The following is a 15,976-nucleotide window of genomic DNA, read 5'->3' as shown; positions in this document are numbered from 1 at the left end:
TACCATTATAAATATTAGGGATGGGTCGAATAGTAGATTTCTCGAATTCGAATATCAAATCATTGCTCGAATATTCGAATACCTCGAATACTAAACGATGAATGTGAAAATGTTTGACTAGGTCGCCTATGCAGCAGGAAACCCAAGATTTTTGCGAGTAATTGTGATTCCCTTTGAAGGATTCAAACAGGAATTTAGCTGATTAATGGAATATTTTAATTTTATGTAAACAATAGGGTAGTTTCCTTCATTAAAGAAAATGAAAGGCATTGATTGTGATTCGTTACCCACCATTGGTGTATTCATAATATACAAATTATTTGGTTCTAGAAATACCGGTTTAGACCAATGGCAATGGTCAATTTTATCCTCATTTGAAAAAGGCCAGATTGGCGCCCATGTGATGCCACTCCACTTGACATCACAGGGACCTTGTTTCTACACGAGAGGAAAGGAGTTTTACATCGTCTGAGGTTACTAATGCATGCATGAGGCACATAGCTCAGGGAAACATGTTTTAGTAATCACTTATTAAATCTGGCTAAGGTCGAAAAGTTTTCTTCGTTTGATAAGGTATCAGCGCTCTGAGACTCGCCCAAGGTCACCCCACAAGGCGGGAGGCGAGAACCAGAAATGCGTCACACGGACTTTTCCCATCATTCCCATTAACGCGTCGCGTTTTCGCACGCTTGAAAATTTTCACTTTTAATTTAATCGTGAAAAATAGATATCGTCCAATAAAAATCTAAAAGCATTAAATACGTACACCAGGAGTATTAATATTTCGATTTAGGCATTAAAAATAGGAAAGCACCCTATTTGAGCATTACGCCAAAATGCTAAGCCCCCGTCGTATTTCTTCGTCTTTCCGGCATTTATTTTCCTGCGTAAAATGCTTAAATGAAGTCATAAATACGTCGTGTTTGGTCTTATTCTTCCTTAAATTACGCGCATATTACTAACATTTCAATCCAATAAAAGTGCAATAATAATTGCCGAAAGTCATTGCTAGACACCTTTCGGGCTAGTAGATGACTCATGCAGCAGTTGACCTCCAGTAAGGGGGAAATTCGAAGCAGGTTGGTAGAAAAAGGCCAGCGGGTGAGAAAAGGGGGAGGGTGCGAGACACGTTTTTATTTTTCTCGCGTAACTTGATATTTTTTTCGAAGCTAAGGTCTTCGTAATACGATCCCTGCGCGAAGTCGGATCTTTTGTCTGATATCGGAGAAGAGGAAATCGTCAGAGTGGGTGAGGCGAATGCTGAAGGGAGGGGGATAGCAGATCGTGGGAAATGCGCCAATGTCACTATCCCACGGCACTGAGTTCCGCTCTGTGGTAGTTTCATCTCCTTGGGAAGATTCAAAATAAGTGCTCGTCGTTGTTAGCCGCAAAGGACACATGGTAAACACCTCGTCTTATTTTTATCAAAAGATGAATGCGGGAAAATGGTCAGTGGGGGAGAAAGAGTGAAGGGTGAAACGCGATTCTATTATTTTCCAGTAACTTTATATTTTTTGAGGCTTAAGTCTTCGTAATACGATCCCTGCATGAGCTGGGACCTTTTTTTTTTTATTTCGGAGAAGAGAAAATCGTCAGATTGGGTGGAGTGAATGCTGAATGGAGGGAATAGCGGATGGTGGGAAATGCGCCTATGTTGCTATCCCACGGCACTGAGTTACTCCTGACGGGGGACACCTGGGGTTCTCGTTTTTTTTTCACCCTATCAATTTCGGTTCCCCATGTCGAACTCTTTTCACCGCTCTAAACCGCGAATTTGATGTAGTTCTTCAACTTGCCTAAAACGGCGCTGCATGCACTAAACTACTAGAGTTCTCATTTTTCTGAGTCAACTACCAATGGCGTGCGAGCGAAAGCGTATGACGCGAAATTCAAAGTATTCGAGGTATTCGAGACAGTACCTTTGGCATAACTATTCGAGATCTCGAATATCGAATACTTTCTGGTATTCGAGGTATTCGAGTATTCGCGGATACTATTCGCACATCTCTATATTTAACACAATTTTATTTAGATTTCCTAAATTCTTCAGGTCACTTGGATTTGTGATGACTTGATGGGTGTGTTACACTGGATCTAAGGAAGTTTCAGGGCCAAATGCAATACTGTTTATGGGATTTAAGTTAAAGCTTATATATTGACATTGTTTGCAGTCATTTGGAAATCAAAAATATTAATAATTTGTGAATGTTTAAAAAATAAATAGCCTTGGATACTTAAAAAATTTTCTCATTTCTTCATTACATCTGGTTAAGGAACTATAAATTCCTGATTCATGCAATGGATCACAACATGTTTTAGGTATAGTTATTTTGTTGTGATGGAAAATATGTGAACAGATTTGTTCTTAATCTTCACAGAAAATAATAGTTTTTATCGACTCTAGAATCTTAACTTGCTAACCACAGAAAAATTGCCTTCCTTTGCATTTTAAAATTTTTCCCAAAACTGAGGTCTCAAAATTGGGGGGGGGGGATTATATTCAGAGGGTGACTATATTCGGATATATACGGTATTTGAAAAGATCTAAGTTTTTGATCCCCAAGAAGTTCTGACTACAGACATGAACCCTGACAAAAAGACAAAAAATTCATGGCCTGGAATCAATGGAGACAGAGAAGTTGATGTTGGGGTTGGGAGAATTACAGAAATTACTACAAAAGCAAAATTCCTGGAGTTCAGTGGATATAATTAAAGCAATCCAGGAGCTCAAATGTCTGAGATATCGTTTGCATCTAAGCGCCTTTAAGCAATTTTGATCCCCTCTGCAAACATGGACTGAGAAAGATTTCTTTCCTGCTATAGCATTGTGCTAACAGATAAGAGAACAAATCTAAAAGATGACAACTCGAGCACAGCAGCAGTATTTCGTTTAAAATTACTGACATTTTAAAGTAATTTCTCTCTATATAAGCTGTATATATGGATACGCGAAGGATAAAATATGTAAAATAGGAGAATTCAGTCAGTACTCCATGTATATTATTGCTTATATTATTGCCTGTCGATAATATCCTAAATTTAGGGCAATGGGTAGGCCACTGGAGGGATGGCTCTCATTCAACATCAATTATTTTGCCGTTAAAATAACACCGATTTCAGGGCAAAATAACATCGCTTTTGTAAAAATATAACACCACTTTTGGCTTTAAAATAACTTCACCTTTTGCATGCCCCTAGTTATTATCCACATACCTCGTACTGCAAGGGTTTTGTCGGGGAGTAGATTGTAAAAGAGTTCCCTTTCGGGCAATGGCGGGGGTCTCGCAATAGCCTGTACTCGCTTTAACGAGGTTCCACTGTAGCTATTTTCTATTGAAAAGTCTACAGAGAAGAAGGGAGACCATTTTATAATCGCAGCACCTCGTACGCGATAGGTATCAACGGCATTGATGAGAATGGAAAAGTCTTCGATTGAATTGTTGGCTCAGAGGTACATGGAGCGCCTTACCTGGGTAGACACCTGAGAAGAATCTAATGCGACTATTAATTGGTTTATTTTCTTTCTCCCTTCCATGCTAATTTTTATTTCCGTTTATGGCTCTAAATATCTAGCGCCAATTCTAGAAATCTTTTTTCTATATAATCGTTAAATAGCATCATTTTAAATATGGTGAAGAATGAAACCCAAAAACTAAAGATGGCCTACGTTTTGAGGTATCATTGTCAAGAGTTCTCAAAAGTAAACCAACATTGCAAAATTACAAATCTACATGATATTTATGTGCAGTACAACAGCACATAACGGCAAAGGTAGGATCAGAACTCTTTCCACTCCCTGTGGCATGTTTGGGATGTTGCATTCACTGAAGCATAAATTTAAAATTTTGGAACCAGATCCGATGCCTTCATCGAATTTGGATTCGAAGTGTCCGATGAAGGGTAATATCCACAGATATTTGGATCCGAAGTATCCGCTCTAATCATCCCTAGTCTTAACATAAGGACCATGGATGAAGGGATATCTTCTCAGGATATTTTGTTTCTCCCTACTAACTATTCGTCTGCTCATCTGGTGCTATGCTACTTAGAAATGAGTGGGTAAGTTGTCTCCTCTTTAGGGCAAAAAATTGCATGGCACAGTCATATGGTCATGCTCATGTGGCCCTCTGCAGTTGGCTCTGCATACCCTGTACTCGATAGCATCAGTTCCGACCTTCACCTCGTATGAGTGGTTCCGTACTTTCCACAGTGGGTTAACTTCAAACCAGCGAGTGTTTTCCGTGTGGGTTTAATGAAGTCAGGTTTCATTTTCATTTGTTTTATTTTTATTTGTCTCTGGACCATGGCCCTTCCAAAGAAACAAGTGAGAACTTTAAAAGATGGTCTGAAAATAATTGAAGAAGAAGAAAAGTATGTATCTGGGCTAGAAGTGTGTGAATATTGCAAAACACCTCGGGTTGTCTGCTAGCACATGACGGTTGGGGTGGGAGTAGAGCCAGCTACCTGGTGAAAACAAGAAGTGGGATGAAGCTAAGGATCAGGTGGGTGTGCCGCTGACTATTAATGCAACATTGTTCACACTTTCCATGATTCCCTCAAAAATATTAAAAATATACTAATTAGAAAGGAACATTTCAGATAATAGATTATTTTTGGCCATTGTGATCCCTCACAACCAATCACTGCACTGGTGAAAGCGGTTGTTTTAGGCATTACAGCACACTGCTCTCATAAATACATGTACTTGAAATGGCGTTTGGTGGATAAGAATTTTTACATTAGACAGAAATCCATAATGGCAGTGCAGAACCCGAGATGGAGTGCAAACATTTTTTAGCAAGGTGGCGTGTTCCTTTAGGATATTTGAAAGAGATATTTGTTGAATCAACAATATGCCAAAGTGCTAATATCCATTAAGTACTAATATTCGTGAAAACTGCTAAAATCTTGTTTGAATCCTTTCATGAATATCATAAGTACTCACCATTATCATGCATATCTCAGGACATAGGCAACCTAGTCAAACTTTCCTGCATTCATCGTGTTTTTCATCCATCCCCTTACAAAACGATAGATTGAGGTTCCACTGTATATTGGAATAACCTGACTTGTATGAAGTTTCATTTATTTTCTGCAAAAGGTGTTCAAGTTGACCATGGACCTAGTGTTTGACCAATGACCATTACCAAGTATTTGTTCATTTAAACTTGTGAAGATTGTTTAGTTTTACGTGTCAATTTATTTAATTTGTTACTTTTTCATTCATTTCATTTCATTACTATCATGTATGCTGTAATATTTGTTCGCAAAACTTATTTTTAACAATGAATAGTGTACCAAGTACAGTGGAACCTCGATCTATCGTTTTTCAGGGGGATGGACGAAAAAAGCTATGAATGCTGGAAAACGATCGATGCGGGAATGGCTAGGTTGCCTATGTCCCAGGAAATGCAAGATTTTGGCACGTAATTATGATATTCATTAAAGGATTCAAACAAGATTTTAGCCAATTACAGGAATACTAGTACTTTATCGAGACACTTTGGTCATATGGTTAATTCGAATAATATCTCTTTCAAATATCCTAAAGGAACACGCCACCTCGCTAAAAAATGTTCAAATGCTCTCCACTCGACATGTACCCTGCTATTATGGTTTTCTCTCTGATGTAAAAATCCATGAAATGCCATTTCCAGTATATGTATTCACGAGAGCAATGTGCATGTTATGCCTAAAACAACCGCTTTTGCCAATGCAGTGATTGGTAGTGAGATGGATCACAAAGTATTACTTGAAATGCTCCTTTCTAACAATTAAATTTATAATATAATTGAGGCAATGTGCAAAGGGTGAACAATGTTACATTAGTCGTCAGCGGCACGCCAACGTGAGCCTTGGCTTCATCCCAATTATTGTTTTCATCAGGTAGCTCGCTCCACCCCACCCCTACCGTCATGTGCTAGCGGACAGCCCGAGGCGTTCTCCAATATTCACATGCTTCTATCCCAGATGCTTTTCTTCATATTCAATTATTTTCAGTCCATCTTTTAAAGTACTCATTTGTCTCTTCGGAAGGGCGATGGTCCGAAGACGGATAAAAATGAAGCCTTACTTTATTAAACCCACACGGAAAACACTCGCTAGTTTGAAGTCAACCCTCCCTGGAAAGTACGGAACCACTCGTGTGAGGTGAAGTTCAGAACTGATTCTATTGCGTATGTCTTGCGCAGAACATACTGCAGAGGGTGAAGCATGAGCATATGACTGCGCCATGAAATTTTTTTTCCTGAAGAGATGGCAACTTACACATTCTTTTCTAATTAGCGTAGCGCCAGATGTGGATGAATTCGGATTGTTAGTTAGGAGAAACAAAATATCCTGAGAAGATATCCCTTCCTCAGTAACTCTTACAAGTGAGACTTAAAATATTACTCGTAAATTGATAACTGATAATAACCTGATATCCTGTTTTCAGAATAATGCCACATTAACTGCCGAGAAGCTCAGCTACCGAGTTTCGCCAGAAATCACCATTGAATTTTTCCAACTACAGTAAAACCCCTTATTTACACTTTTCTAGGGATCCAAGAAAAAAAGTGTAAATTGCGGGAAAATGCAAATTGTGGGAAATAGAGAATTTTCACTTTTATTCACATACTGGCTTTGGAAATGTTAATTTTTTAATTGTTCACTAAGCATTATTCCATAACATTGCTTCCCTCTGAAGCACAGCTGGCAACAAAAATTAAAAAATAATCCTGTTTTGTCTGCATTAAAAACATCTTTTGGGCTGTAACCTTCCAGAAGTCTAATATATTCAGATTCTTTCCACTGAGTTGCTGTCTTTAAGTTAACATCTTTGCTTTCACCACTCACCATCTTGTATACAAGACTGTACCTATTTTTGAATCTATCCAACCAACCATTATAGATGCCGTGGAATCTTCGATTCCCAATCTTCTGGGGAAATACTTTTTCTCAAGGGCCTTTGGGCCTGTTTACATGATACATTAATGTCTGCTTGCATGAATGATTTTGTGGACCGGAACGGGACAGGAAATGTACGAATGTAGGCAGGGGCAGATCCAGGATTTTTCTTTCTGGGAGGGGCACAGAGGGTCTGACAGGCAAAAGATCTTGTCTTAATTGAGATTAAAAACAAGATATAACATATAACAATGACTTTACTAAATTCTCTTTATTTTTATATCAAAGTTATTCTCATTGAATTAAATGATTGAGCCTCCTTGAGTAAAACACAAAATAAAGCGAACGTAATGATGACCATCAGGGACGGATCCAGGATTTCTTTCTGGGGGGCACAAGCAAGGACATATCCAGGATTTTGTTCTGGAGGGGGGCACAATGATACCATGTTATACAAAACGAACGCAATGATAACTGGACCGTATCTTGCATATTTTTAAAGTGTCTGGGGGGGCACATGCCCCCCCATAGATCCTCCTGTGATAACCGTATTCAAATTTTGTCTATTTTTTAAGCATCTGGGTGGGGCACATCCCCCGCCCCTAAATACGACTATGAATGCATGAACCAAATTTGAACAGGTTCTATTTTCTGTTCATGCATACGCACTAGTTGGGTGAATACACGATGCATTTTCATGTTCATAATTTAGATATTAACTTGTACGGGTTAATTTACTATGTAAACAGGCCTTTAGATGACACGCATTTGCAGGAACATTTGATGATCTTGCACCTAAAAACTACTCTTTTAGAATTCATTCTATTTCTTCTTAACTAGAATTCTTCACATATACTCTCTTTTTTGATAAATTTCCGCACTGGTTTGCATATTTAACAATGGCATCGCGATTTTTCACCACGAATTTGTTTGAATCGATGCGTGTTCCGGTGTGGGAATCAACTAGCTCTAAAATTTTCATTTTCTCGTCAATTAAAAATGTCCGTTTTTCACCTCGAATTTCCACTTTCAAGCAGGATAAATTCTATTTCCCGTACTAATTGAGGATAACTTGCCAACACACGAGTGTCTGAACTACTCCTCGGCGATCAAGTGCGTAGTACAAACGGTCGTGCGACTTCATAATTTTTTAAAGTTACAGTTGTTTGCGATACGCTGCTATGTGAATGGGATAATTCAAGTTTAAATAAGTTTTTTTAAGTATTTAATTAACCCATCTACGCTACGCAACTGTTGAATGAAGTCAGCGCAAATGATGACAAGTTTTATAGTTCCGGCATTTATCACGTTTCAGCACGTCTGGTTTTCTTTCAAACTCTCGTATCAAATTATAGGCTACATGATTATTGTCAACATTGCTTCAGGAGTTCTTGCATTATAATTATTACATAGCTCGATTGCTCAAAACACCTACTTTCATATCGTGAATCTTTCCGCCGATGACAAAAAAAACGAGATGACGTAGTTCAACTTTCCGACGTTAGTGGCGTTCTGTCCCGCCACATTCAAATTCTTCCCGAAAATAGTTCTCATTGCGTTTCTTTCTCTTGGATTTTTAAATACAAATGCGTGAAAGGAAGCCAAAAGATAGTTTTTAAGAGCTGATATGCACGATTTATTGTTTTAGTAGGCAAATAATTTTTTTTAGCCGGCACGTCGTGATGCACATGGCGGGAAAACGAAAAAAACACGGCGTAAATACAGGGTTCTATTTACATTGGAGAGATAGGAAATATGACGGGACCCAGAAAAAAACTTGCAATTTGCGGGAAAACGTAAATTCCGATAACGCAAATACGGGGTTCTACTGTATTTCCTTGTTTTAAATGCTTAAATAACGTTAGAAATACGTCGTGTTTGGTCTCATTCTTTTTTGAATTACATGCACTTTATAATTATTTCAATCTAATAAAAGTATAATGCCAATTGCCGAAATTCATTCTTAGACACCTTTTGGGCTAATAGGTGATTCATGCTGCAGGTGACCTCCAGAAACTGGTAACTTCAGGGAACGATGGATGCGGGGAAAAATTGCATTGCCTTTATGGAACTTTATTTGGGACCAGGAATGGCGAATGAATAATGCGGGAAAACGATTAATGCGGGAACGATAGATGAGGGTTCCACTGTATCTTAAAAGCCATTTTTATGTGAGAATTTTTTTTGTTTATGATGAAAGAGAGTTTATATTTTAGAATTGTAACTGAAATTGACAGATTTATTTGATGAAATTTTAACATGCTCTGTACCTCTGTAAATCCTTGCCTCTTTAGATGATGATGTCCTTCCTGTAGTTGTGTAGGTGGAGACCAAGGAATCCTGAAACAAAGGTATCAGGGAAGAAAGGGTGCAGTTACAAAGCAGTTATAGGGTGTAGAAGTTGGTCAAATCAATGACAGGAATTGCACTTCCCATGGCCTCGTGTTAGTTGTTGAGTATAGAGAGGTTTTGTTATGCTTGATCTGTTTGAATTCTAGCACATAAGTACCGTATAAGCGTGTGTAAGAGGCGCACCCCTATTTTGAGGACCGAAGCTATAAAGAAAAAAATTTTGCGACATTTTTTTTATCCTATAGTGCGGTGTTGCAGGCGTATGCCTGGAATTTCCACAGCTATCGAAATGTCCTCTTTCAGTACTATTTGAAAGAGGAAATTTTGATAACTGCGGCGGCATAAGATGGAGTAGAAAGAGTTCCGTTCCTCTCTTCGCATACGCCATCGCTCTATGTTGCTTGTCCTACTCACGAACAATTTTGTTTAAAAGCTCTCGCAGGAGTATTGCAATAGAATTGCAAGCGCGGAAAATTTTAAGGCAAAACACGACAGGCACATAGCATGAACCTTCCCAAGAGCTTGGACAACAATCGGGGCAATCTCAGCGCCATAGGATAATAACCACGTCGTAGATTTAAGGCCCCTTGCACACACACTGATTTTGGACGGCCGGTAAAATATCGGCCGTCCACATTCCAATAGTGAACAATGGGAGAGCATTGGAGCTTGCACATGTACCGACCACACGCCGGCACCGGCAAAATGCCGCTTAGCTGCCGGCCATTGTCACTGTGGATCGCCTGCGCCGGCTCAAAAACATAGCAACTTATCGTTTGACCGGTAAAAATCCGGCGTGTGTGCAAGCATCGCTTCGCCGGTAAAATATTGGCCGATATTTTACCGGCCAAAATCGGTGCGTGTGCAAGGGGCCTAACGGAACTACACTCGGCTCTCCATCAGCCAATGCCTCTACGTTTTTTTCCTTTCCGAGACTCCACTGCAAAATATCAAGTTACAGGGGAACAATGGAAACGTGTTTCATCCCTACCCCATTTCACCAACTGACCTTTTTCGGTCAACCAGGTTCAATTCTCCGAGTTTCTGGAGGTCAAATGCTAGGTAAATCACCTTCTGAGCTCGAAGATATCTCGATATCTTTCAGCAATTGTATGACACGCAAGAGGTTCTAAAAAGAATTAGATCTAACGCGACACATATCTGACAGCATTTAAGTTTTTTGAGCTATAATTGATTGACACAAAGATCTATAGCTAAAACAAGGCTACTAATATTCAACATAGTCCAAACAGCACAATTTCGGAAGAAACAAGCGTAGCATAAGCGCATTCAAACAAGACGAGACGGACTGGAAACTCCAGGCAACGCAAACTGCTTATTTATCACATTGCTGCACCTTCGCCCCTTCGCTTTAAAGGCAACGACGTCACATGCAATATCGGACGTGTTCTTCCCTTGCTCCTTCGCTCATAGCCTCGTAGCTTTAAATACGGAGGTCGAGGGGAGGGAGCACGCTCCTTCCCCTCGACCTCTCCTTCAGCGATCTTCACTTATAAGCATTTCCGATTTCTTTTATCCACCATTAAGTCCAACAATGAGCACACTGAGAAAAATGAAACAATTAGGGTGTCCACAAATGCGAGAAAAATCTCTCTACGTGGGACTTGGTGACATTGCCCTTTGTAATGAGTAGAGCTGGCTGTTTTTGATTTTTAACTTGGTAGGAAGGTCATTTTTCAGAGGAAATGGTTGGTGCTTTCTATAATTGGCATTTTTTCCATGAGCAAGTTTGTTGTAAGCAGGTTTCATTGTAGTGTGAGCTGACTCTATTGTAATAGGGCACCGTTGTAGTAGAATCTGACGCACAAATCCTCAATTATTTAGTTTTAAATTGTGTAAATTAGCGTTAAATCTATATGAGATGAGTTATCAATGAGTACTATCTGTTCGAGTGCTTGTGCTGAGCATTAATATCACTTTAATGTCAAGTGTCTATGTATGTATTGTGTCTATGAATCTATTTAATCAACTTAGCTTTTCCGCTGCAGTCCGTGGAACACAGGAGTGTCAGCACAAAAAAATGGGTTACAAAAGAAGTTCAAAACTTATCCAGAGTTCTAAAACAAACATTTTTGCAAATACGGTACTCAAATGATGATGGGTTGCGACAGAAGTACTCTCAACTTAGGAAAGAATATAAGATATTTATAAGAAAAGCAAAAAGGGAGTATAATGACCAAAGGTTTAGGAATGCCTCTAATTATTCTAAAGTAGCCTGGGACATCATAAAAAGTAATGTCAATGCCAACCCAACAGTTCTGCCAGATCAAGTTACAAATGAACAAGGGGAAATTACTACAAACCCCATTGAAATCTCCAATGCCCTAAACCACTCATTCTTGCATCTTCCTAAGAGGGTGATTACCACCCAAAGTGGAGCTACTCTCGAAAACCATAAAATAAGTAGCTCATTGTATCTTAAGCCTTGCTCAGAAAGAGAGTTGTCTCTCTATATAGCCAAGATAGGAAAGAAAAAGTCTGCTGACATTGAGGGAATAACGGGAAAAGTAATTAAAGACTGTGAGTCCCTCATACGAAGACCCTTACTCTCGTTAGTCAACCAGTCCTTGTCAGAAGGTGTATATCCTGATTCCTTGAAGGTATCCAAGGTGGTCCCAGTGTATAAGAACAAAGACAATAGAAATAATCTGCAAAACTACAGGCCAGTATCTATAGTGCCACAATTTGGTAAATTATTTGAGTATGTATTCTGTAAAAGGCTCATTGACTATCTTGATAAGCAAAACATAATATCACTCCATCAATATGGCTTTCAGCAGGGAAAATCGACAGAATTGGCTCTATTTAATGCAATTGATAATATTACACAGGAAATAAATAGTAAAAATAAGGTAATGGGGATATTTTTTGACATGAGCCGAGCCTTTGATGCTGTGGATCATGACAAATTGCTAAAAAAATGTGAATCAATAGGTATTAGGGGCATTCCTCTAAATTGGCTTAAGACATATCTTCATGGAAGAAAACAGAAAGTAGCATACAGGAAAGATGGGACAGTCTATTTCTCCTCCACGTTAGAAGTCAAAAAGGGTGTACCACAGGGGTCAGTATTGGGTCCTCTTCTCTTTCTAATATTCATCAATGACCTACCTAATAAAATTGTAACCCAAGATAATAAGTGTGTATTATATGCAGATGATGTAACCATCTTATCAAAAAGAAAAAATCTGACCGCGTTAATTGATTCCAGTCAATATATAATAAAATGCATGCAAACCTGGTGTGATGTCAATGAACTAAGGCTAAATGATGATAAAACCCAAGTGATATTGTTTTCTGCTGGGCACAGCCCAAAGGACAATGATCTACTGCAATGTAAAAATAATTATCTTAATGATATGGAATGTGTAAAGTTTCTAGGAATTTATGTGGATAGAAATATGAAGTGGGATGCACATATAGAGCACCTATGTAAAAAACTGAATACAGTGTTTTATCTTATATCTGTATTAAAGCATAGTGTAAGCCAGTATGTTCTGAAAACCCTTTACTATGGATTATTCTACTCAAGAATTTCATATGGAATTATAATATGGGGATCTTCGCCCCAACTTCATGATGTGTTTGTTATACAAAAGAAATTTGTGAGAAGTATGTGCAAACTAAAGTGTCGAGCTCATTGTCGCCCTTTTTTTAAAAGCCTTAAATTACTCACTGTACCTTGCGTATATATATATCAGAGTGTCATATATGTAAAAAGGTATAAAGGTTGTTTTACTATGAATAATAGGATACATTCCTATGAAACCAGGAGATGCAATGACGTTCATGTCAAACAATCGAACCTAGCTCTGGTATCTAGAGGGCCTGAGCTCATGTGTACAAAATTGTATAATAACCTACCTGTATATATTAAAAGTATAGAAAATATTGATGTTTTTAAAAAGAGTGTCTTAGCTTACTTAATAGAGAAGTGTTTTTATAGTATAAAAGAATATCTTCAATCTGAAATGTAACATTTTCTTATGTGAATTTGTTAATTTTGACGTGCCCTATATACTTGTTTTATGATTGTATCATGACATATAGTATCCTTTGGGCAAATAAATATTATTATTATTATTATTATTATTATATATCATATAGCAATATATCTAATATGAGATGAAATAGTTTTTTTTTCTGAGGATCATTTGTCAACAAAGCTTTCAATTGTCTTTTTTATTTTCCAGATGGAAAGGCTCTTGTCCACTCTCTTCAAGTGCAGTATGTGCATGATGTGATCCAGTCACGCCTAGTGGATCACCCTCAGCCTCTTGCTGAAGTTTATGCTTGTCTCCACCACTTCTGCCAATCATTACAACTTGAGGTAAGACTCTATCTTCCATCGGAATCAATTTTTCTTTATCTTACATACCATATTTCTCCGAATATAGTCTCCCTCTGAATATAGTCCCCTCCCCCCCCCCCCCCTAATTTTGAGGCTTCAGTTTCGGGAAAAGTAATAAAAATGCGTTTGAATATAGTCCCCCCCTTTACTTTTACCATGGGCATTTTTGGAAAAAAAGGGGGGACTATATTCAGGCATATACGGTATTTAATTTCTGATTTCTCATATCGAGCAGTACTGAGCTTTCAATTGAGCATTTATTCCCACCTGTCTGCCTAAAGGCTGCTGTACGCAATCAATGATCATTTGCAATATCATCCGAATGGGTACCATTTTGTTATTTTAAAAGTAATGAGTAAATGTGTTTATCGTTTGTGACAAATCCTGCTTGTTGTATAACTCCGCTTTTCTTGTTATACTGAATTATTTGTTTTGTAATGAGATGATAAGAAAATTAGTATTGATGTTAAAGAAAAGTTTTTCTTTGTTTTAATTATCAATTATCCAGAAAGCTATCATTATTATATATTTTGTTTGTTTGTATTTCCTGAGCAATAAATGTTTTACTAAGAAAGGGGTTTTCTATGGATGGAATTTTCTTCATTCATGCAAATACTGTTTCTTAAACTGAGGTGTACAATCTTTTTCTAATTTGCCAAATTATCTTCTGTATTTAATTTCTTCCAGGTGCTTTACTCACAAGCTCTGAGGTTGATGCGGGATCGCCTAGGGGAACACATTCATATTGAGGAGTACACTGCTGGAAGCCGGCTAACACTATCATATTGGCATGACTTGGTTCCTTCCCCACATGGAAGTTCTACTGCAGTGTCAACAGTTACAGCCACTAAATCAGAGTCGGGATACAGGCTCACCATTCAGGTGGACCCTCATGACCCAGCCAGGCCTCTCACTATTTCACATTTACCATCATTGGGCAGCAAAGTAAGTGCATCCACACTCTAACTTGTGTGTTGAAATTTTGTGTTTTAGCTCATTGAACTATCAGAAATATTGATCTGTTTTTTTTGTCTTAGGAAATATGTATTGCAATACCGTTGTATTTTTTTTTCAATTTTGTCGGCTATAAAATAAATATCAACAGTCAACAGTGTGAGATTGGATTGATGCAACTCTCCACTCAATTCTTGTGTCGCTTACTGTTCGTGCTTTGGAGAAGTGCCTGCCCTCAAATCTCTCTTCTTTTGAATTGTTCAACCAATCTTTCAGTATTGCTCTCCTACCTGGTCAACCGCTTCTTCTGCCCCTCTGAATGTACTCAACCGCATGTCTACTCCTCATTGTGGAAGAACCTCAGTCTCTCCTGGCTCTCCTCTCCTCTCTTCAATGAGCCAATCAATTCTTCTTCTCTCCTCTCACCCTCTCTCTCTCTCTCTCTCTCTCTCTCTCTCTCTCTCGTTTGACTGCACATCCCTTCGCTCCATTGGTCTTGCATGTTTCCGTGCTTGGATCCTCTTTCCTCCTTTTGCTTCCCATCACAGCCCTCACAACCTGCTCTACAGAAACTTTGCTCTAGTCCCAAGGGCAATTTCCCAAAGTTCCTTCCTTTTTTTATCCACCCTCCCACTTCAGTGTTATTTGTGTCATCTGCCTTGATGTGTGTTTGAGTGGGGCAGTAGTTTCAACTTAGTTACTGTCATCATCTATCTCATCACTTCCCCTTACCTTTTTATTTTTTTTATTGCCATAAGTGTAATTTGCTACAGTAAAACTTTGATTTTACGCAGTTGGAGGGACCAAAATATGGGCACTGTGTAAAATCAAAGTGTGTAAAATCAAGAGTTGGTATTGAGGAGGAGTATAGTTTTCAGGATAACACTAGCTCATTATTGCTCGGAAAATGAAGCCTAATAATCTTATTTACTCAAAAGCAACACCACAGATGACGTGTTACCTTAAGAGAAACAACTTTGCATTCCTGAACAGTGTTTCGGATGGTTGAACAAAATGGTTGAAATGCTTTCTGGCACTAAGATTACTTCTGTTACCCAGGAGAAATTTCGGAATGGTGATACTAAATGGTCGCAGAGAAGCTAATTTTCGAAAATACAGTGGAACTTGGTTAGTACGTTTCTGAAGGGACCACGAAAAATGAACGTACTAACCAGGAAAACGTACTAACGAGGAAAGTAAATAATAGCAGTCGGGGTTATTGCAATCAGTGAAAAAGTCGTCATAATTACAATTACTATCCGTAGTTCTCATAGGATCGCCTTCCTGAACTCTTTTCACATTTAAAATCAAGAAAATGAGCGCTACCATGAAAAACAATACCATGTGAATAAAAATCGCAATTTTTCATGGACATCCCAGAGACGATTTCATGATTACGGCGTCTATCTC

The 15,976-nt window shown here is 38.4% G+C and overlaps 1 protein-coding gene across 1 annotated transcript in view; it reads left to right on the top strand.

The window, feature by feature from the left end:
• LOC124164261 (mediator of RNA polymerase II transcription subunit 14) overlaps positions 1-15,976 on the top strand; it is a 165,380-nt gene that overhangs the window by 24,099 nt on the left and 125,305 nt on the right. Inside the window, exons 6-7 of the mRNA XM_046541502.1 lie at positions 13,455-13,591; positions 14,300-14,557. Of these exons, the coding sequence (XP_046397458.1) occupies positions 13,455-13,591; positions 14,300-14,557 (395 nt within the window). The remainder of the gene's footprint in view (positions 1-13,454; positions 13,592-14,299; positions 14,558-15,976) is intronic.

Source organism: Ischnura elegans, chromosome 8, assembly GCF_921293095.1.
Source record: "Ischnura elegans chromosome 8, ioIscEleg1.1, whole genome shotgun sequence".
Lineage (NCBI taxonomy): Eukaryota > Metazoa > Arthropoda > Insecta > Odonata > Coenagrionidae > Ischnura > Ischnura elegans.
This window is presented reverse-complemented; position numbering and strand designations above follow the sequence as displayed.